At 38.2% G+C, this 23,771-nt stretch overlaps 3 protein-coding genes across 4 annotated transcripts in view; all 3 read right to left on the bottom strand.

The window, feature by feature from the left end:
* Window positions 1-909: 909 nt before the first annotated feature.
* Window positions 910-11,403, bottom strand: slc27a2 (solute carrier family 27 member 2). The gene is made up of 10 exons (XM_084397029.1): window positions 10,761-11,403; window positions 7,771-7,980; window positions 7,459-7,617; window positions 7,243-7,367; window positions 5,054-5,248; window positions 4,881-4,971; window positions 4,455-4,653; window positions 4,270-4,367; window positions 2,235-2,365; window positions 910-2,125 (listed from the first exon to the last, which is right to left on the bottom strand). Exons 1-10 carry the CDS (start codon window positions 11,233-11,235, stop codon window positions 1,949-1,951), a joined length of 1,860 nt encoding a protein of 619 aa, XP_084253155.1. The 5' UTR covers window positions 11,236-11,403; the 3' UTR covers window positions 910-1,948.
* A 1,428-nt stretch (window positions 11,404-12,831) lies between these two features.
* On the bottom strand, window positions 12,832-21,222 carry slc27a2b (solute carrier family 27 member 2b). Its single transcript, XM_084397028.1, has 10 exons — window positions 20,607-21,222; window positions 18,325-18,534; window positions 18,030-18,188; window positions 17,737-17,861; window positions 14,376-14,570; window positions 14,187-14,277; window positions 13,837-14,035; window positions 13,647-13,744; window positions 13,408-13,538; window positions 12,832-13,308 (listed from the first exon to the last, which is right to left on the bottom strand). Exons 1-10 carry the CDS (start codon window positions 21,070-21,072, stop codon window positions 13,132-13,134), a joined length of 1,851 nt encoding a protein of 616 aa, XP_084253154.1. The 5' UTR covers window positions 21,073-21,222; the 3' UTR covers window positions 12,832-13,131.
* A 1,460-nt stretch (window positions 21,223-22,682) lies between these two features.
* cep152 (centrosomal protein 152) overlaps window positions 22,683-23,771 on the bottom strand; it is a 28,184-nt gene continuing 27,095 nt past the window's right edge. For both annotated transcript variants that reach the window (XM_084396660.1, XM_084396661.1), the window contains one exon: window positions 22,683-23,657. In XM_084396660.1, the coding sequence (XP_084252786.1) occupies window positions 22,879-23,657 (779 nt within the window). In that variant the 3' untranslated portion in view covers window positions 22,683-22,878. The remainder of the gene's footprint in view (window positions 23,658-23,771) is intronic.

The following is a 23,771-nucleotide window of genomic DNA, read 5'->3' as shown; positions in this document are numbered from 1 at the left end:
CTTTGTTTTGATATGACGACGCAGCTTCATCCCGGGTTTAGTTTCTTCTCTTTGTGTGGCGACATTATTTTTATTTTGGTTTCTTTGCAGCACATTTCTAAGTATACAACTGTATTAATAAATAAATTCATTTTTAAAGTAAAAAAAAAAAAATTGTGACTGATGATGTAACCCTGGTATTGCATAATCTTGAGGATTGTGACATGTAAAAGATGTTAACGACCCCTGTTATTGGGAACAGAAGGAAACTGGTTCATCTGGGTTCGTGGTGTTTAGAAATGTTTATTTTCGAGCTCAGAGGTCATGAGTTTAGTGCACTTGGCTTTTCACCTACTTCAAACAGATAGTGCACAGCTGATTACAGAGGCCAACCCCCCGACCGGCTGAGAACACCGGCGGTCTGCTTTCTTAGAAGCCGTTGGGTCAGAGGAATGAGTTTTCAACCCTAAAGCAGCGACTCTCAACTGCTGTGGACAGCGAGTGGAAACTCAGAAGTGAATAAAAATGTCATTAACTCTTTCCCCACCATTGCCGGAAGATTCACTGTAATAAGATAGGGGGCGCTGTGACATCTTCTGAAAGAGTACAGAATCTCCAGATCAAAACAGGCGGGAAAAAAAAAAGCAGAAACAAGCGCTAGAAGCACTGCTTGTGCACATGCGAGCTAACGCCATCAGCAACATTACACAGCATATAAATCAAAACTGCCTAATGTCGACCCAGGACGAGCTGCAGGACTGTGAAGCGTTGGGGTGTTGATGGACTCGATCTGCTCCATCTGTGTTTCGATCATCTTTCTGAATCCGTTTCAGATTAAGTCTTTGACAAAAATTTGATTTTCTCAGCTTTTTGTTCAAAATGTTTTGGGTTTTTTTAAAGAAACTTACATTCAAAACTTTTTTTTGAGAAAAAGCAGAGGCTTTGTTCTTTATATTGCACATTCAAATATTCATACAACAAAATATTCTAGGGGCTATGCAAGTTTTGTGAAAATTATTTAAAAAAAAACACTGGCAGTGACTAGCAACTTAAAAAAATGCTGGCAGGGAAAGAGTTCAGATCAAATTAAAGGTATTTTGGTACAAATTTCACACTATTAGTGTTTGATTGGACACGGGAAGACAAAGTATTTGAGAATCGGACAAAAACAAAGTTACTAGACTATATTTATTGGCTTTAGTGAGGGAAAGAACTACAATCCCATAAAGCATTGAGAACAACATAATCGAATAAAAAGTGGTGGAGAAATATAAAAACAGGTTTATTTATTATATTATATATATGTTTATTAAAAATATACACAAAAATAATTTAGTATTTTGAGAGCGTGGGGAGATGGACAGATCTTTGCTGCAGTTTGCTTGTTTCAACTGATTGGTGGAGTTTTCTGTATAGCATCATGGGTAATGTAGTTTCTCACCACCAATTCTGCAGTTATTTTAAAACTAAGTTGAAATAATGCGGCCTGACGTCTTCAACAGAAGCAAATATCATCGATTAACAACCTCGTAGCTCTCAGTAAGGCTGTCTGTAAAATATAAGTTATCGTTCAAAATCAACTTCCCAATGGAGAAAATTTATACATTTTTACAACTAATTATTCTTTTTTTACTTCCTGAACCTGACTCCTGCTACTCGTTTCCTTTACCGTTCATGACCCAGTTGAGAATCGCTGACTTGAGAGTTTAAGCTGTGCATATTTAGTGTAACACAATCTTATTAGATTCTAATTAACTTTTATTACAACTTAGGAGAAAATTATAAATGTACATTATTAACAATGTTAAGTGATAAGACACATTTGTGCATTTAAGAAAGTAAAATAATGTAAAACAGTTGACTGTAAAGATTAAAATCATTCACCGGAATCACTTGTTTTCCCTGAGATTAGTAGGCGACTACTGGTTAGTAGATTTCAGAATGGTACCGTTAGCTTATTTGATGGTTATTACAGTTTAATGTCTTGCGCCATGATCGAGTTATGAATTTCCTGAGAGAGTGGAATGTATTTCTTTTGCGTCAGATCCAGGAAGTAGAGAGGATCTTCTATTAATGTTGGGTCAAAGCCTTTCTCCACCAGCTTCACTTTTTTCATCTTGAAAGTGCCTGTGACTTCCAAGGAATTCTGAAAGACAAATTTGCCTTTGCTGAGTTTCACAGAGCGAAGCCGAGACGGGAGAGGACGGCGTCTACGAGCAAGATTCAGGGGAATGTTTAAAGGTAAGATGGCGTACCTGAATCCGGATGAATCGAGGTCTGGCGTACACTGGAAGATAGTTGGCCAAAACACTGCAAATGGTGACGCAGTCAAACTCTCTGCCCTCTTTCAGTGTCACAGCTGCCATTCCAATCCTTCCTTCGTGGCCTGAAGACACCATAGGTTTTAATATTGAAATATAAGCAATGATGAAAATTGTTAGGACTGTAATGACTCATCATACACTTGCCGACTTTGAAATTGTGTGAGTTTGTTCTGAACAACCCAAATTGTAACCAGACACATTGCTATCAAACATGTTTCACATCCTCATTTTATGAAAACTGTCAACTAAAAGACTGCAAATCTGGGCAAAAGTCGTGTTGTATCTTACAGCCATAATGCTTTATACTCAAACAAACAAAAAAAACAACAGCTTAATCACTTTTTTTTTAAATACATTTTTAAAATGTAATATATATTTAATATATTATTAAGGACCACTTATTACAGCAAAATTTGGTTCCTTTGAATGCATTTATTTATTTTATTTATTATATTTTTACATTTCCAAATCTAATTTAAAGGGACAATTTTCTTCTTTTACTCACCCTCATGTCATCCCCGATATATATGACTTGCTTCAGATAAACATAAATGAATATCTTTAGGAAAATAATCCATCTCTTTGAGTCCATGTATTGGCATTAAATGGCTGCCGCTCGGTTGACGGTTATATCCGCGGACACTGCAGATAAACCGCAGGTCAAGTAGTAAAAGAGAACTTTCCAATTAATTGCGGGTGGATGAGAGATAAATCATGTGTTTATTTTAATAAAGACTCTTTACTTTAGTTTTCAACAACAAAGTAGGCCTATCTCTCTTCAGGGGAAACCAATCAAGGAAATCATGTGCCTTTGAGCACCTCCTAATGGTCCTTATATATAACACAGAGGGGAAAAATAAATTGCTTAAAGGGTTCATCCAAAAATAAAAATTCTGTCAGCATTTACTGTCATTATCTGTCATTCAAAACACAAATACATATATATATTTTAATGAAATCTGAGAGATTTGTCCCTCCATTGACAATCTACGCAACTACCACTTTGATGCTTCAAAAAGTTCATAAAATTAATCCATATGGATTGAGCAGTTTAGTCAATTTTCTCAAGAGACACGATTGCTTTATATGATGAACAGATTTAATTAGGCTTTTATTCGCATATAAACTTCCGCTAGAGGTTTGTTCTCGCGCGTCAAGCAGGTTCGGTTGACCTTCTGTTTACGTTCACTGATGAATGTTTAAATGTGAATAAAAAACAAAATTCAATCTGTTGATCATATAAAGCAATTGAGTCTCTTCATACGGACTAAACAGCTTGATTCTTATGGATTAGTTTAACTTAATTTTATGTCAGGCACTAATATGCAGACCAGCTACGCAATGCAATGGATGCTAAACAGATTCAAGAGAAATTTTTAAAAGGAGAATTAAAAAAGGAAGGAAGGAAAGAAAAGTATCGTGTGGGAGCGTTTTAGTGAAGTAGTTAACCAGGACCAATCAAGTGCTGGGTATGTGATATATAACGGCTGTATCTACAGTATATGACTAACTACAAAGCCTATTTCCAGCCTTTGCTTGGGCTGAACGCATTTCATTTCTTGAGTGTGTTCGGGAAGTTGCAGTGATGGAACCTAACAATATGTATGAAGGGAGTAAAGCCTGTGTTTAGGCTAACCGAAGTGTGTGTTGTGCAAGCGTCAACCGAGCGGCAGCCATTTATTGGCATTATATGAACTCACAGAGATTGATTATTTTCATACAATTCTTTGTTTGTGTTTATCTGAAGAAAGAAAGTCATATACATCGGGGATGAGTAAATGATGAGAACTACGGAGAGAACTACGCTTTAAGACCTGCAAACAATTTTTGGGTAATGTAATGAGGTGGTTTAATAAATCAAGCAACCGCTCTAACTAACATGTAGTTCATAAGTATCATCATGAAATCCATTCGATTCCCAACTCTTCCATTCGAGTCATTGTCATATGCAAATGATAACATCTACCTTCAACTTTGACTCCATACACATTGGCCTCCTCAATGCAGTCCACCATCATGAGAATATCCGCCACCTCAGTTGTAGCCACATTCTCGCCTTTCCACCTGCAATAACAAATGACAATGCAATGCTTGAAACTCCAAGAAGTGTGCAAATGCACTTCACCGATGCTTCAGCTGAAGCTTCGCTACCTGAACGTGTCTCCAACTCGATCCTGAAAGTACACGAAGTTCTCGTTGTCGATTCTCAGCAGATCTCCACTGTTGAAATACAGATCTCCTTTCACAAACACATTACTAAGTCTCTTCTTCTCGGTCTGCTGCTTGTTCCCAGCGTAGCCGACAAAAGGGGTGTTTTTCGTGATCTTCCCGACCAGAAGGCCCACCTCATCTATGAAACATTTAATAACAACTGTAGAGTTATAGATGCACATGTAACATGTTAAACATTAACTTTTTATGACAATGTTCCTAACTAAAGGTCAGTGAAAGTTATAATCTCAAAACCTCAAATACTAGACTAAACAAACACATTGTACAATCTTTACTGATGCCACATGGCAATAAAATGTATTATACCGCAAAAAAACACACAGCTACTGCTAGCACCTGACCTACCTCTTCCGACTGGGACACACAGACCCTCAGAGTTCCTCACGGGTTCTTCTTTCTCAATGTCAAACTTGATGAGGGCAAAGGGGAAAAACACCTGTGGAATACAATGGCAATCAAGCTGACTTTGCACAAAGATGCCTTTCTCGTTGCTAAGAAATACGTGTTGTCACACTTACCTTGCTGATAATATTGACACGGCCGACCACTCCGACTTTATCGGTGTAATTGATGAAGCCGACATTTCCCTCTGTGGCAGCATAGAGCTCTCGGACATGAATGCGTCCGAAGCGGTTCAGGAAATCTTTCCAGACCTCTGCTCGTACGCCATTACCAATGGCGATCTTCACCTTGTGGTCTCGGTCATTGTCTTTCTGCAAAGGGGAAAACATAGAACAGGCCAGTTTGTGGTTTTATCTTTGCACTGCCTCAAAGTTTCCTACACAATAGTTCTGTCCAAAACCAAATGAGGAACAGTCTAAGTGTAACCAAGCGGGATTCGAACCGGGGTCTCGAGGAGGCGGGCGCGCTAACAAGGACGCCAAAGACTGCAGCTGCTAGTGCCTCTTGAGGCCAGGGGAGTGAGGTTTACACGCACAGCTCTTACTGGCCTACGTCCGTTACACTCGCCCCCCTAAACCTCACTCCAATCCGAGTCACGGCACCAAAGTAACCGGTCCTAATCTATCCACTCAGAGCAGGATTCGAACCCGGGTCTCTGGCGTAGGAGGAGGGCGCGCTAACAAGGACGCTAAAGACTGTAGCCGTTAGTGTCCGTCGCTAGTGAGCCTCTTGAGCACAGCTCTTACTGGCCTATGTCCGTAACATATGGGAACATGCTAACGGTCATAAAGCCTCCTAAATGACTGAATTGGAATGCTTTACATTGGCAAGACACACAAACAGTGCTTCGATACACTGGAAGTTCCTTCCTGTAACTCAAATAGTAGAGCATGAATTGCTACCGACACCAAGATCATGAGATCGATTCCCAGGGAATGCACTGATAAAATGCACTATATACCTTGAATGCAGTGAAGTAACTTCGGATCAAAGCTTTCGCCAAATTCATGAGATGGTCCTCACTGCAGAACACGAAATCCAGGGGGAGGAGTTGGATCATCTCCACCCCCTGATCCCTAAATCCACCCCTAAACCTACCAATCTCCACCCCTTAGATCTGCATCCAACTCCGCCCCCTGGATCTCGTGTACTGCAGTGAGGTGCTACTGAAATTCATGAGTGTAAATGTAGGAAACTCCATCCACGATTGATTCCTGGAGTTTCATGTTAGCATGATGCCAAGCTAGGAGCTCAATACTCTAAAGGTGTGGTCATAGTTAGCATTGTTAAGCAAATTTACGTGGGTGAAATCCAGTCATTTCAATGGGAATCTATGCAATCAGGAATTTCGCGTGAGGGAAACATTCTGGCTCAGTCATATTAGCATTGTTCAACAGGTTCCAATTGTTTGTGCATTTGAAGGCTTGGTTTGAAAGTGACTTCTGTGTGAGCTGTGCTTCATACATCGCTACACTATTGACAACAGACAATCAGAGACGGTCTTTTCCATTCAGAGGCCCGTTTTAAAGAAACAGTAGGAGTTAGTCATTGAATCATTCACTCAAACGATTCATTCAGGGACAAAGCAGAAGTCGATGAAACATTCATTAGAACGATTCGCTCAAAACGTGGATTCATTCAGTAACGAAACTGAAACTGTTGCTCGGAGACGTGCAATGGCTCTACTGTTTGGAACTACTTTAGTTGGCATTATAGAGGAAAAACTGCTATATCGGCAATATTAAGGCTTTATTGACACTATTGTGTCTAAAATTTTAGTCTAATAGCATATTAACATTTTGTTAATTGAATTGATGTATAAAATCAATATCACATTTCCAAATGTGGTGATATTTGGGAAAACAGCACTTTTGCCTGTGTGAGATTGCTTATAAATATATTTTTAAAACTTATACGGAGACTTTTTTGCACCATCTCTTAATTTTTGGAAGCATTGTTACTAATTTTGATGGTAGTTTTTCCCCCAAGCCCCTGTTAATTTCCAACCCTTGGGGACGGGCCTCTTTTTCGAGCGCAAGCGGAGACACCTCTGTTGTGGGTCCCGTTCCAAATGAAAATAGCTATTGCAGAAAATAGTACTTTTTGGACACGAAATTTGGCAAATTTTACCGGTAATGTGACCGCACCTTCATAAGGCAGTGTAATTTTGCTACCTTTTGGACAAGCCTTTGTAACAGAAGTCTAGGTAGGTTTTGGAACAGAGCTAATAAAAGTTAAAGCCCCATAAAACACATTTTAAAGAGAAATATCTTCACACTTATAACACATGACACAGTGTTTTTACCTTTGGTGTATTGCAGAGGTAGCGCAGTGTTTCACCAATGTACTGCATCACAGTTATGTTGTACTTCCTGCAGTCGTCCCAGAACTGGGAGGCAGAAAACTTTCTCCGCAAAACAACAGTGTTACCTGGAAAAAACGTTAATTTGTAGTAAGCTGCGCTATAACCAGTCGAGCATTTCTAAATATAGAAAGTGGCATATCATATAATCCATTATACCTCTTTCAATGGATCCAATGAGTCCGATGAGGAATCCAGCGCTGTGATACAGAGGCAGATTGATGTAGAATATGTCTTCAGACGTCACTCCACAAACACCCTGGATGAATGACGAAGCCCAGACCCTCTCATGGGTCACATAGGCTGCCTTAGGAAGACCTCCATGGACCAGAATACCAGTGTTATTTAGGGACGCATATTTTTACAGCACATAGAGAGTCATATACAGCATTTTTTATGATTTGGTATGCTATTAAACGGAATATAAAAATAAATATTACATAACCCACTGAATTTGGCCTTGACTGATACCTGTAGTGCCAGAAGTGTAGATATACAGTGCTGTACTCCTGATATGGACATTGGACCTGAGAGACGGGGACAGCGGCTTATCTGAAGCCTTAGCGATGGCCTGACCAATACACTGAATGCCGTCTGTAGTGCTCTCATCTGACAGGAGGTAAACAGTTATCCCCTTTTCTTTCAGTGCTGGCAATATCTCCTCAACAGCATCAAGAAGCTCTGCAAGAGAAACAAACTCACTCGCATGAATTCAGAGGCTTGAAATGTTTCAGAGTCTGATTTCAATGTGACATCTCATTTAAAAAAATAGTATTTTAACAAAAAAATTTAATAAAATCTGAATCCGACATCATGGATAAGTCTTCCAAATATCTGTTCCCAAAGAAGTTGGCCTGTTTTCACATGCACAGCATGTGCTTGAATCCTCTGTCTCGGCCAGTGTTTCTCCAACTTTTGTCTTATGTACCCCTTAACCACATAAGTAGGGCTCAAGTAGGCTACCACTGCATTAATGTGCTCATTTTAACTCAATATCCACCTTAATTTTCAATATGGAAGTACTGTGAATGTTTAAGACTCAAATGTGAATAACTAAATGGTAAAACTATTTGTAGCTTCAAACCAATGCATTTTTAGATTACAATGATATATTGCTAAAATATTATTAAACATTGTTAAATTAAAATGACTACAAATACCAGTTTGCAGTATAAAGCAACATAACGGAGTGTTTTCGCACAGCTAAAATAACTTGACATCAAAAGCCTTGCACATTAAAGTTTATAAAAAGGCATTCACGTTAACAAATAAGGAGGATAATGGATATCAGTTATCATTATTGAGACTGTCCTACTGCATTAAATCCAACAAGTGGTGGACAATTGTTTTTTATTGCCCAAACCTGTTTAGAATTAGCGCAAACTAGTCGATAAGATTTCATTACTCATGTCAATCACAGTGCTGATCGCGTAGCTACATAATCCTACAACAGATACTAACCCCTAAACTTGCCTTAGGCTAGCCTACACCCTAACTGGTTTGGGGGGGAAACACGTCCACTGCATAGGCTATTGGATTTAACGCAGTACGTCATTGCATTACAGGCTGCAGCAAGAACATCTTGGGGAAAGTTCTCATTCTTTCTTCTGATTGGTCAATACAGCGTTCCAACCGCGCGAAAATTCCAAAATAAGCAATGGCGCGAAACACCTGTGGCCTAGGCCTAGAAACTTGTTGGATTTAATGCAGTAGGACAGTCTCAATAATGATAACTGATATCCATTATCCTCATTTTTTAACGTGAATGCCTTTTTATAAACTTTAACAGCTGTTGCACAAAGCTGGTTTCGGTTGCTACACAGGTAAGTTCGAGGTTTGAGCAAGTTCTGGTTTTTCGGGCTCAAGAAGGTGGACTGTTTTTTTACGTTCATGGTAATTTACGCTGCGGCTAACCTGCTCCAGAACCTGCTTTTATTCTGGGTTAGAGATCACAGACCAAAACTGGACCAATCAGCTGTGAGGAAAGTGACATGTATCTGATGCAATAAAGCCACTCCCCCTGTCTCTCTCGCTCCAAATTAAAGCTATTTAAAGTGATTTTTTTTTATGTATTATAAATTTATATAATATGAATTTTATGGAAGCTTGTTTCCGCCTCAGAATAAAAAATGAAAAAAGTAATCGCAACTTTTTCATCTCACAATTCTGGCTTTTTTTCTCACAATTGCGAGTTACATCAGAATTGCGTGATCTAATGTCGCATTTGCGAGAAACAAGTCAGAATTGCGAGTTTATTTCTCACAATTGCGAGTAGGCTATATAGGCTATCTCGCAATTGTGAGTTTATATCTCACAATTCTGACTTATCTCGCAATTGTGACTTTATATCAAGCAATTCTGACTTTATATAAAAGTCAGTAAGTTGTAAACGCGCAATTGTGAGATAAAAAGTCGCAATTATCTTTCAAAATGTTTTATCCTGTGGCGGAAACAAGCTTCCATTCAATAATTAGCCTATAAGTTGACAAGTAATATTAAACTTGGCTTTTAAATGAATATAAATATAATACATGCATTCATATATAATGCTTTTAAACGTGTATTCATTTGAGCTCTTTGTGAACCTATAATTATTCGGCCTATTTCTTTGATTCACATCAAAATCAAATATATACATTGATATAGTGCGATATTTCATTTCAGCTGCCTTCTCAAACTTACGCTGCAACAGTGTTTATTCCTACCTTGTAAACGCTCTTAACTTCATGATACTTTTCAAAATGATCTCTATTGTTCAGAAGAGAAGTGAATCAAGCTGACGCTCTCCACGTTCCGCGTGATTGGCTGTTTGCCTCACCTGTCACACTTTCAGGTGCACGCGCTTCAGATTTAATCACAAATTCTTAATCAAACCCTTGACAGAGAACGTTTATACGAGCTTTGTGAGACCGCTGAACCTGATCTATATCTGGATTTGTCAACTCTAAACCTAATCTGAAACTCAGAGTTTGTTCAGCTATAGCTCCGTGCAACAGGCGACAGCTCATCGTATCCCTGCGCAGTGTTGTTGCATACCAATGCGCTGTTGTGTCAGAAAGAATGCCGTTTCACCAATTAACTAGATACAATAGGCCTACTTTATAAAAAAAAATGCATCCTTAATATTTGTAGTAACATTGTATAAAAAAAAAAAAAAATTTAATTGAAAGTTCAAACCCTGCTATATGTAATATAGTCACTGAGTCCTTTAGTTGTGATTATATTCACAATGTACCATTGCATGCATACGTATAGCTATATTTTTTTGTCATAATTTCTGTTTTATATATTTAAGAAAGCAAAGCACTTCTCAAAAGTGGGTACACATTAAGAGAATGGTTGGAAATCAGTGCCAAGGCCTCGCAGAATGACTATAGTAGTAGGCATTTATGTATAGACTAGCCTATACATCCATAGGCGCTCTGAAGAGTGTATCTGTATACTGTACATATATGTCTCACCAGCAGCTGCTATGAGCACGTTCGCGCCGCAGCAGGAGAAGCAGTGAAGGAGTGATTTGGATCTGATATTGAAGTTCAGGAGTGCAGCGGGACAGCCCAGCTTGGCCAGGCCGAGCCAGGTCCACACGAACCGAGGCTCGTTCCCCAGGAAGAGCGCGACCGTGTCCCCTTCTTTAAGCGCGGCCACCGAGCGCAAAGCATCCGCTACTTTGTTACTCTCCTTATCCACCTCCTCATAAGTGTAAGTCTTCCCCTCGAAATGAATAAACGCTCTCCGCGGGTGTTTCCTCACTGCTTCCAAAAAACAGTCCACAATACTATAGAATGGAGTTTTCCTTTTGTATACATTTAATCGGATTCCAAATCCAAGCGCTCTGTATATATACACGCAGTCCTGGAAAAAATACGGGAAGAAAGTTTTCAGCAGCGCGGGGAGAAGAGCCAAGCCCGCGAGAAGAGTCATCCACATATACATGTTTACTAGAGTTTGTACAATACTAGGGGTTTGAGATTAACTACATGCCATAGCCTGACACTACTTCCACAGTCTTAAAATTCATGGGCCACATTCTCTAAATGCAAGTTCAGCCCTTTTGGGGCTCCCAGAGAGAGATTATATTATTCTGATCCACCCCCCTACTCTAGAACCTCGTCGGGTTGCCAGATCCTTCTTCAACTCGGTGCGGTTGTTTACGCACGTTTTAATAAAATAGATTAAGTCTGTCATTACATTTAAATATGCCTTTTTAATCGCAATTCAACTTTTTTGTAGTTAATTTAACTAATTATTTTGAAAAGGTAACAAGCATTTTAGTTCTTGATGCCACATGTGTTCATGGTCATTTTCAAGTTGTGAGTGAGAGAAAGCATTTTTGTATACAAAGTGAACATACAAATTTATTAAGCCAGAATCTATTTTTAATAAAAAAAAAAAAGAAGAAGATGATTTTCCCAAACAAACATTTAAGATCTGCTGACAATATTCTTGAGTGAACAAATTTAAAATGTTAATTTTGTTTGCCAAGGTTGAATGTAGTCCAAGATTTTCCCCAGAGCAAGACCATAACCATGCCTTGAACACTGGAGCCACGTTTTTATTTTATTTTTATTTAAAGAAATTAAAGAATTAAAGGGGATTTCAGGGAATAAAGAAGAAACAAGAATGGTAAAAGAAGTTCCAGCCTAGTTGTGACTGTGAGGTGATCCTTTTAAACTCTTTTCAAATAATATTTTATTTAAAAATACATTCACTCTTGTTTGTATGTCTAATATGTCTAAAGTGAAAAAAAAAATGAAAAAAAAGAAATGTTTCTTTTCAAAAACATGAAATTTGGCCATTTCCAATTGGCCCAAATTCACTCAATGCCTATGCCCTGCTCCAGAGTAACACACATAATGTCACATTATATTATTTCATTTATTTTTTAGCAGATTTTGTACTTTATAAATTGTTTGAAATAATTTATATATTGAAAAAGACATTTTGAGGTCCTCTAGTGGCCCCTGGGCGAGAAACACTTGCTTATCTGGCTCCCCAGAACATGTAGTGAAATCTTGTTGCTTTTGTTGAAAAAAAGAAAACAAAAATAATAATGTTTTGATGTGTGACTTCATGCAGTGCTAATAAAAAAAACACATATTAAGTAGGTCATTATAGAAAATGATGTGTGCTTATTACAATATTGTGTTCAAATATTCTCCAGTTATTCATATTAAACATAATAAACCAAATAAATCAAACTTTGTATAAATAAATAATAATTGATATTTGCATTTAAAATAAAAGAACGTTAGAAGAATGGTATAAAGTACTGAGACATTTTTAAAATTATTATTATTATTATTTTTCTAATTAACACAAAAATGACATTACATGTGGGAGTATTTTAAACTCACAACATGGCAACCCTAATCCAATTCAGACTTTGAGACAGGAGTGAGTGGGAGGGTTTCTGTGGGAACCAATCATCTTACAGCAAACTCTTACAAAACTATTTGTTCACTACAGACTACAGGGGAAAGTATCAAGTTCTTAGAAAGACACTTTTCAGACTGACAATGAAGTTGTTTTTAAAATTTTATTATCTTTTTGTCAGAGAAAACTTCTGAAGGATATAGGGTGATATAAAACTTCAAGAGTTTTGAAATATACAAAATAAGCAAAATATATATATATATATTTTTAAATTGCCTTTGGTACAAAAAAAAAAAAAAAAAAAAAAATTAATTGCAAACATTTTTTGTGTTAATAGTGATCTCTGGACAGTTACTGTCCTGTAAGTGTAAATGTAGATTTAGGGCTCTGAACAAATAAAAGACTTGACTTCTCTTAATACATTTATAACGTATTATAAAGAGCAAATCCTGCTCTTCACAATCTGAAGTGACCCTCCAGTATCGACTGATATGTGTCATGTGTCAGCGGTCTGTAGCTGTTCACCTTCTCATCTAAAATAAACAGAGGATCTGAGATTGCAGCGGGGTTGAAGCCCTCCTCTACCAACTTCCCTTTCAGCTGTTTGAAGGTGCCCGTTACAGCCAAACTGTTCTGCAATCAGAAACACATGGACTTATTTAGATTTTGGTGCATTCGGAAATATGAAATGGTGCTACCTAAAGAGAGCTTATTTGTGCGTTATGATGTTACCTGGATCCTTATGAAACGTGGTCTGGCGTAAGAGGGGAGGTAAGTGGTCACATGACTAAAAATGGCATCACACTCAAACTGATGGTCTTTCTTCAATGTGATGGTAGACATTCCTATCCTCCCCTCAAACCCTTCAAATTCAACAAAAGATCAAGTGTGTCAGGTTAGAAGAAATATTAACCAATGTTACGACAGTCAACTGGGTGATTTCTGATTTCTGAAGTGAAATAGCATTAAACCTGGAACTGCAACGCCGTATACATTTGCTTCCTCGATACTCGTCGCATTAGTCAAGATGTCCGACACTTCATTTGTGGAAACGTTCTCCCCTTTCCACCTGAGAACAGAACCATGCTTTTATATTCAATTCTGCCTTTTGATTGTACCATTAAAGGTGTAACTTTAAAGTTTTTTATAGCGTTTATTCACCTAAAGGTGTCGCCCACCCGATCCTGGAAGTAGATGAAGTTTTCACGATCTATCTTGAACAGATCTCCAGAGTTGAAGTAAACGTCTCCTTTTTCAAACACATTGTAGAGTTTCTTCTTCTCTGTCTGTTTCGGATCCCTGGCATATCCTGCAAACTGGACCTTCTGGGTAATCTGTGACACTAGTAGACCTGTCTCACCTGTATTACAGGCAATGACACATTCTTCAGAATAAAAGGCTAACAATTTAGCTTTATTACTTTTTTTTTTAAATCATTTTTATATGATTTATATGCACACAAACATGCTTCTTCTGAAGAACTGTTCATTAAAATGAAATATTTGACTTGCCTTTAGCTACTTGTATGCAAAATCCATTTGCATTTCTTACAGGTTCCTCTTGCTCCTGATCAAACTTAACCAATGAATATGGATACAGTTTCTGAAACAACATTAATGTTTTCATACGCATGAAATGAGAAATTTGATGAATTGCGAGCAAAAGAGTAAAGAGCGCATTTACTGACTAGTTAAGTCTACCTTATGTAAAAAATTCACTCTACCGACAGCCCCAATTTTTCCTGCGAAGTTCAAAAAGCCCAAGATTCCTTCGGTTGAGCCGTAGAATTCTTTGATGTCAACATGACCGAATCTGCTGACGAACGTCCTCCAGACATCTGGCCTGATCCCATTCCCAATGGCCATTCTAACGTTGTGTACCTGGTCACTAACGCGCTTGTGTGGGAAGAGAACAAAGATGAGAAACGGACTGGTATGCAAACAGTGGGGTAAGATGAGTCACCATTTTTGCAACTGTTGCATCCAAAAATGATCTTAATACATTTTATGTAGGCAAATGTTTTTTTTTATAAAGACCAAGATGTTGAAAATTTACTGCGATAAAAAGTTCATATTATTAATTGAAGTTAGGGCTGTAGTCAAGACCACCTTTGTCGAGTCCAAGACAAGTCCAAGACCAGGACTAGTCGAGTCCAAGTCAAGACCGAGTCCAAAGAGGTTCGAGTCCGAGTCAAGACCGAGTCCAAAAAGGTTCGAGTCCGAGTCAAAACCGAGTCCAGGACAGGAAAAAAAAAAAGCAGTCTGCTAAAAAAATATAGGCTAGCCTATAGAAATTAAATCATGTACATTTACATTTACATTTACATTTATTCATTTAGCTGACGCTTTTATCCAAAGCGACTTACAATTGCTATATATGTCAGAGGTCGCACGCCTCTGGAGCAACTAGGGGTTAAGTGTCTTGCTCAGGGACACATTGGTGTCTCACAGTGGATTCGAACCCGGGTCCCTCACACCAAAGGCATGTGTCTTATCCATTGTGCCCACCCCATGTAATAATGAAATAATGAATAATTTTAATTTTATTTAAAATAATTGACTAATTCAAAGAACAACAAAAAAATTATAATTATATAGGCCTAAAGGAGCACACACATTCGTTTCGACTTTCTGATCAGCCTTACATTCTGTTCCTGTCAATCATACACGCAATGTCAACCAATTAAACTGCATGAGGGAGGGCCGAGCCAACTCACAGACACACACACAAGAGATGCGGATAAACCGCGGATCGGGCGGATGACGTGACGAAAAATAATATTTTAGCCTACCACTCGTGGAAAAGGCAAAGAAAGAAAGGTAAGAAAAAAAGTCTGAAAACTTTGCCCATTAATTAGATGTGCAAGGCAAGCAGGCTAGTTTTCGGGGTGTTATGGACAATTAAAAATGTGAATATTCACGTTGCACTAGCGGTGGACTTTCAGCGAGTTTATTTAAACATTTATTTTTTATAGAGCCGTTTATGAGTCAAAAGAGCCGGCTCTTTTCATTGAGCTGAGTGAAACGAACCGGCTCACGAAAAAGATCCGAGATGCCCATAGTTATTTGGTGGCCAGTGTTTCACTTTCCCTCCAATAATATTTTGTTTTAATATCGCGGCGACGTATGTGTGATTACTGGGAACATAATAAAGACACCTGGACTCGGTCGAGACCAAAAGCCATATTTGGCAAGACCAGTGGCCGAGACCGAGACGAGTCCGAGACAAGTCCGAGACCATAGAAAAGCGGTCTCGAGTCCGGACTCGAGTCCAAGACCGGACTCGAGTACTACAGCCCTAATTGAAGTAAATTGTTCACATATTCCATGTGATAATAATTCAACATACACTACTGTTCAAAAGTTTGGGATCGGTAAGATTTTTTGGGGAAAAAAAAATTCACGCAATAAAATAATATTTTATTACATAAAATAACTCCTTTCTATTTGAATATACACTGTATGGACAAAAGTACTGTATTGGGGCACACTTCTTTACTGACACCTTAGCTATGCAATCTGCATTTACAAACATTTGTGAAAGAATGGTGTCGTCCTGAAGAGCTCAGTGAATTCAAGTGTGGTACTGTGATAGAAGGCCACCTTTGGAATAAGTCAGTTCGTGAAATTACATCCCTGCTAGATATTCCACCGTCAGTTTTGGGGAAAGTTACTTTTAAAAGTAATGAATTACTATATTGTGTTACTCCCTAAAAGTAACTAACTCGATACTTAGTTACTTTTTATGGAAAGTAATGCGTCACATTACTTTTGTGTTACTTTTTCTCACCTGAGCTGTGCATGCTTGATTGTTTTAACAAAAAACAATTTTTTTCCTTCAGAAATCAGTCTAATATGATGATTTGCTGCTCAATAAACATTCCTGATTTTTATCAGTGTTTGAAACAGTTGTGCTGCTTAATATTTTTCAGGATTCTTTAATGAATCGAAAATTCAAAAGTACAGCATTTATTTGTACTAGAAATATTTTGTAACACTATAAATATTGGAGAATAACAAATTTTAAGAATCTATTTCAAATATGCTTCCATACATAACGTCACGGTAAAGAATATCGCATTTAGCTTTTAAGGTTAAGATAATGATTCTGCTCAGCAAAGTTGCAATTCCTGTTTTCTCCTTATTGTCTTTAATGGCTCTTGGAGTCCCAGTTTCACTCAGACTGATGGGATTAGCGTCTATGCAATTTGAATGATAGTGTTATGCTGATTGGGCCGGATTGTTGAGCAGCCAGATAACCTGCCTAATCGGTTTTCACTTGATAGAATCAAATCACTGAAAGATTCATCCCTACATTTGCATGCTTTGTTTGAGTTTGTCTCCACCTCCAAAAGTCCCTCCCCCTTGGAAGGTATATAACCTACAATGTATAATGTTTGAGTCAGACTTGATGAACTACAGACTCGGAAGAATAAATCTCTTCTGCTTATAAGATCCATCTCAAGTCTCCTGGTCTTGCTTCGATGAAGGAATAAAAGTTTCCAACAATATCGTTACTGTCACTATTAGTCCATTTAATGCATCCTTGCTGAATAAAAGTTAGTTTCTTAAAAAAAAAAAAAAAATCATATTGACCCCAACATTTTGAATGCTAGAGTACCATTTGACATGACACCGCTTAAGGCCCTTGCACACCGAGTCCGAAATTATCGCATGTGTTTTTTCGCATTCGTGATTCGGTGGCTCTGAATTGTCAAAACACCAAAATGCGAAAAACGCAGAAAATCGAACCTGATTAGAATTTTTTTTGACGGACGAAAGTTTCGGAGGCAGTGTGGCGTAACGTGAGGTCGTATTTATTTTTTAACGTGCGAAAATTTCGGACGCGATTTTCGGACTCAGTGTGCAAGGGCCTTTACTCCTAACATGATGCATGTTTTAGGTGTCCATTTGATAACAGACACCCTGGATTCCTCTTTCTTTACTTGTTGCTCAAAGGACAACTAGCCTATATACATCAGTGTGCAACCAGCACCACATTCCTGCAGATGACAAAAAGAGGAAGAATCTGTGCTGTTTGGCTTCTTAAACGCTTGAATACCTTTGGTGTATTGCAGAGGTAGCGCATTGTTTCTCCGATATACTGTATCACAGTAACATTATATTTTCTGCAGTCGTCCCAGAACTGAGAGGAAGAAAATTTGCTCTTCAGGACAACAGTGGCTCCTAAACACAAAACCAAACCAAACAAACAAAAGCAAAATTTCTAAAGACATCTAGTTACATTTGTCACAAAACATTACACTGTTGTATTGGTTTTTATCTTATCAATGATGAGGTGTCTGGATAACCAACACAAAATACCAACACATTTTTTTTTTTATGATTTCATACCTCTTTCAATAGCACCTCCGAATCCAATGCCAAAGCCAGCACTGTGATACAAGGGAAGGCAGACGTACACCACATCATCACACTTCACACCACAAATGGACTGGAAGAAGGAAATGGCCCACAGCCTCCGATGAGAGATCACTGCTGCCTTTGGAAGACCTGCAGGGGGATACGCCTCATTAAATCCACATGCACTCCTTTATTAATTACAGATTACTGACACTTTCATCCATTCCTCTCTGGGCAAAAACATCTTCATTCAAAAACAGATTAAGACCACTGAATCCAGTCTCACCTGTGGTGCCTGAGGTGTAGATGTACACCGCCGGGCTGTTGGAGCTAATGTTGGCCCTCAGGTCTGCAGGAACAGGCTCATCTGAGGCCTGCTTGATCTTGTCTGTAAGACTTTTCATTCCCTCGGAGGTCACATGATCAGTCAGTATGTAGACCGAGATGCCCTGCTCTCTCAGCGCGGGAAGCACCTCCTCAACAGCATCCTGCAGTTCTACATGAGTGTTTATACAAGTATATATTCAGTTTGATTCATTTAGTCAGGTTACTCAACAATGAGTGTTTTTTTTTTTTTAATCTTTACGGGATACTTGTCAGGAAACAAAAATAGCACTGGATGAGACCCCAACCCCGGGGGGCGCTAAAGATTGACGAGTCGGTACAAACCTCAGAGTAAAAAAGTCCCAAGGTACGTCCCAATTTGTGAACTTATGCACTATGCTTTTGTAGTATAAACAGTGAGATGATGCTCTTAATTAACCAAAGAACAGTGTGGAATGTTGGACACTTCATTGGCTGCGTCTGAAATCACATACTTCCCTACTATATAGTAGGCGAAAAACAGTATATGACAAAAAAAGTAAGCCTATGTCAAAATCATAAAAAGAGTAGGCAAAAAGTACCTGTATGACCTACTACTTCCGGTGAGATTCTGTTTACGATGGACACTTTACTGTCCCATGAGGCCACGGGAGAGGATTTGTGAATGGAGGGGAAGTGTCACATGATAATGACAACATGGTTAATGTAGTACGTCCAAAAATACAATATAAAACATATTTTTTTGAATAAGTACTTATTCAAAATAAATACCCACACAGAAGAGTATGCAATTTCGGATGCAACCATGCATTCAAATATCGCCGCTTTCCTTATGTAGCGGAGGGGCTATCAGACTACAATGCTGAATTAACAAAAAAAAGAACCTTATAAAAATAATATACTACACGATTGAGTACATACATAGTGCATATTATAAGTTCTTAGTGCATAATTTGTGACACAACTTGTGTTGCTGGACTGTATCTCCGCTCACCCAATCATATTTGAGAAGCTGAACTAAGTGTTGACCATAAGTTTAAAATGACTGTTAAAAATGCATCTCAGTGTGCGCGTCACATTAAGTGAGAAAATACACAAAATGTTTATTTGATTAACATTTTTTGGTTCACTAAATAATTGGACACCCTTCCATTTGTGTTAATAAGTCACCAACAGTTGACAGACAGAAAAGGGACATCTCAGAGAGCACACACTGTACAGTACACTGAGTCAACAGCTTACACTTATTACAGAGTACATACAATTAGAATAGCATCAAAAAGTTGATTTATTTCAAGAATTCAACTTAACAGGTGAAACTAATATATTATATAGACTCATGACATGCAAAGTGAGATATTTCAAGCCTTTATTTGTTATAATTTTGATGATTATGGCTTACAGCTTATGAAACCCGCGAAATCAAAATCCCAGAAAATTTGAATATTACATGAAATCACACAGTAATTACACAGTGATACCATGGTCATTGAGCCAGGTTTTGGTTATTTTGGCAGTGTGGGCAGGTGCAAATCCTGCTGGAAAATGAAGGAAGCATGAAGTGCTCTGGAAAATGAAGGAAGCATGAAGTGCTCTGAAAATGTCCTGGTAGACGGCTGCGTTGACTCTGGATTTAATAAAGCACAGTGGACCAAAGTCCTCTTTTCTGATGAGAGCAAATTTTGCATCTCATTTGGAAACCAAGGTCCCAGAGTCTGGAGGAAGAATGGAGAGGCACACAATCCAAGATGCTTGAAGTCCAGTGTGAAGTTTCCACAGTCTGTGTTGGTCATCGGCTGGTGTTGGTCCGCTCAACACAGCCGTCTACCAGGACATTTTCAGAGCACTTCATGCTTCCTTCAGCAGACAAGCTTTATGGAGATGCTTCCTTCATTTTCCAGCAGGATTTGCACCTGCCCACACTGCCAAAAGAACCAAAACCTGGTTCAATGACCATGGTATCACTGTGTAATTACTGTGTGATTTCATGTAATATTCTAATTTTCTGGGATTTTGATTTCGTGGGTTTCATAAACTGTAAGCAATAATCATCAAAATTATAACAAATAAAGGCTTGAAATATCTCACTTTGCATGTCATGAGTCTATATAATATATTAGTTTCACCTGTTAAGTTGAATTCTTGAAATAAATCAACTTTTTGATGCTATTCTAATTTTATGACCAGCACCTGTAGCCTACATCCAGCACTGGTTTATTTGACTAATAAAACTGTGAAGTGTACCTGCCCCAGCGATCAGCACACTGGCCTCACAGCAGGAGAAACAGTGCAGAAGTGATTTGGATCGGATGTTATGATTGAGAAGAGCAGCAGAACATCCGATCTTGGCCAAAGCCAAGCATATCCACAAGAACATGGGCTCATTTCCCAACAGAAGCGCAACTGTGTCTCCTTCACGAAGATCTGCGTCTTTTAACAAACTCCTCGCGATTTTATTACTCTGTTTATCCGACTGCACATACGAGTACGTTTGATCCTGAAACCGAATGAACGCTTTGTGTGGGTTCTTCTGAACCGAATCCAAGAATCGATCCACTACGGTATAGAAAGGTTTGGATTTGATGTATTTTGTCATACGATAAGCAACCAATGCTACTCGATAGATGTACTTAGCCTCTTTGACAAAGTAAGGATAACGGTATTTCAATGCAAATAAAAGTAAAACAGCACTTACAAAAAACCAAAACATTGTACAGTGCGATTCGATTGTTTTCCATAAGACCTACTTTCTTTAGTGCGCAGCAGCACTTAATAGATAAAGTTCAGTGTAGGCGGTGCTTTGTTTTGAGGGAATGAACACGTACTGGAGCAGATAGTTATTAAATGAAGCGAGTCGTATTCATAAACAGCAACAGCGTTTACATGGTTCACGAGTCACGACTCCACGCGACGCGAAAAACGGCAACGCTCACATTAGCGAAGACCTCAACACTGTAAACGAGTAAACAACTCTTATCAAATGATTCCCCTTTTAAAGTCATTAACAATTCTTTAAACTGTATTCTTTTTCATTACAACTATTTATTTTCAAGAAATCTACCCTTTAAAGACAAGCTAACTTATCTTAATCCTGCTAGACTATTTTACATTACATTATTTTAGGAATATTACAGCCTGTCAATATTTAACATGCTGGAAGAACATAGTAAATAAATTATGACTTGATTGTCAATTTTCCCTTTAAAATGTCAGCCCTCTTTCCATGATACTGTATATTATAGAATAATTGATAACTGAAAAGTGGGTAATTGTCGAAATATTAGCATAACAATTCTCTGAGAAGCACATAGTTTCATAACATGCCAAAGAAAACTGTTACCATTTTCTGAACCTATATATGAAATGTTAAAATGCAAATCATTAACACTTAAATATGTTGTAAATATCAGTATTGTAGATAATTGTGAATAATTTAAAGATTCAATTTCTATAATGTGTCCTTGTTACAACCACATTTTTCCTCATTTAAAGAAATTACCTTTTCTATAAATTATATTGTCATAACTTTATTTTTCCAAGTTAACTATTAGAAAAGGAATGTTAAAGTTGTCTTTTTTTCATGATGTGATGATTCTTAAAGAAATACTTGGTAGCACTATTTTATAGAGTCATTGTTACACGTGACTTACTATAGTAAGTAATAACAGGGCAAACCTTAAAATAAATTGTAACCAAATACTTCACACACACACACCCACACCCACACCCACGTTTAGAATGAAATGAGTGTGAATAAAATCTGACTGAATTGCCTGATTTCCCGTCAAAATTTAACCGTTTCCATGATAAAAAGGGGATATTATAAATATTAGCATTAAAATTATACAAATCTTTTCACTGTAACCTGTCAACCCTGTTACCTTTATCGCAGTCATATATAATGTATTTAGAGATAATATTAATGAATACAATTTATTAACACTTAAATACATTATTTGCCTGCTATTTCTTATGAGTTATAGAATAGTGTATACGTCAGAGTGTATATTTGATAATTGTCTAATATTTAAAATCTAAAAAAAATTTTTTTTTACCTCAGCTAACCAAAAAAAGGCGAATTAACCATTTCATAGAACGACCCAGATGACGTTTAATATGCGCTCTATTTCATCTTTGACCTCATCTTATCTGGCACTGGACTTTGTTTGGACTCTTGGATTGGAAATAATACATCCGTAAGGATAAACTGCAGTCAGGTGTCAGGAATATAAAATCACTTATTAACACTCACTGTGTGCCTTGTGTTTTATGATGGTTTGTTTAGTCAGTGTGAAAGAAGATAAGAACGAAAAGAAACCGTTTGATTAATGTAAAACTATGTTGTTTTATTAAGTTAAAAGATAACACATTCATGCACTGACAGCACACCTGCTAAGACGAGTACAAAAGACATTTGGCTCAAACAAGTAAAAAACACATTGTACAAGGTTAACTGAGGCTGCAACTCTTTTATATATACAAAGAATATTTGCACAGGCACAAACAAATCGAAATGTCATTCCTGAAGCAGTGCCAACGGGCTGTCGAACCCACTGTCCTGCTGACGCACTTTCAACTCTGAAAATAAGCTCTTTGGATGCATTTTCCAGACACCATGTCCCTCAGATCCAGGGATTGGCTCTCTGTGTTTATTTGTTCTTCTGTCCACACACACGCTGGGTTTAGAGTAAGACGGAGGTTGAACAATCTCTTTGTATATCGTAACATCAGAGTCGCCGATGGAGCTTCCAAAGTCCAAACCACCCAAGGACGGGCCGTTCAGTGAGAAAGGCTTCCCAGGCTCAGGATAGGAGGACGTCAGGTGAATGTGGTTCATAAAGTTGGAGCCGTTACTGGTTAAACTCCAGTCACTCTGTCCATCATCCCGAACAGGCGCTTCTTCAATCAGGAATGATTGACCGGCTGATGGTTCTGCTCTTCCGGACTCAAAGCCCTCCATGAACATTTCCCTGCTCTGCTTTCTCAGTGTGATATTAGGCGTCCTGACATCGCTGTTAAAAACACTGTCATGAAAGTGTGTGTGTTTCTGAGTTACCTGACCAACCGTGAGAGGGTCTTTAGATCCACAGATCACTGCAGACTTCAGGGAATCTGGTTCAAAGCCTTTAGGTTTGAGACCTGTCTGTTTAGCCGTCATGGATGCATAATTTGTGTCCGTTGGGCAGTAGATCTGATGGATCCGTTTGTCCTTACCATCCTTGTGGGCTTCAGCTCCGTGTATCTCGGTACCCAGCACTTTAGCAGGAGAGCCAATGTCTGTTTTGTCTGATCCACCTAAGCAAAAATACATTTTCACAGTATAAAAGTACGGTAAAAGTGCCATATCATGCTAATAATGAAGACTTGCAAGATTTTTTTTTTACAAATCTTGAACGAACGCTCACGCTC

Source organism: Rutilus rutilus (assembly GCF_951802725.1).
Source record: "Rutilus rutilus genome assembly, chromosome: 23".
Lineage (NCBI taxonomy): Eukaryota > Metazoa > Chordata > Actinopteri > Cypriniformes > Leuciscidae > Rutilus > Rutilus rutilus.
The sequence above is the reverse complement of the archived record's forward strand: the minus strand, read 5'-3'. Positions and strand labels throughout refer to the sequence as shown.

Bases quoted from the DNA above. Each gene is read 5' to 3' on its own strand.
- slc27a2 (XM_084397029.1), bottom strand. From the start codon at position 11,235: ATGTATATGTGGATGACTCTTCTCGCGGGCTTGGCTCTTCTCCCCGCG. The intron at 5,249-7,242 runs GTAAAAACACTG...TCCCCTTTGCAG, and splicing joins ACCTCTGCAATACACCAAAG to AAAGACAATGACCGAGACCA. The intron at 2,126-2,234 runs GTACGCCATCTT...TTTGTCTTTCAG, and splicing joins CTCGATTCATCCGGATTCAG to AATTCCTTGGAAGTCACAGG.
- slc27a2b (XM_084397028.1), bottom strand. From the start codon at position 21,072: ATGTTTTGGTTTTTTGTAAGTGCTGTTTTACTTTTATTTGCATTGAAA. The intron at 14,036-14,186 runs GCAAGTCAAATA...CCTGTAATACAG, and splicing joins TTGCATACAAGTAGCTAAAG to GTGAGACAGGTCTACTAGTG. The intron at 13,745-13,836 runs GTGAATAAACGC...TTCTGTTCTCAG, and splicing joins CGGGTGGGCGACACCTTTAG to GTGGAAAGGGGAGAACGTTT.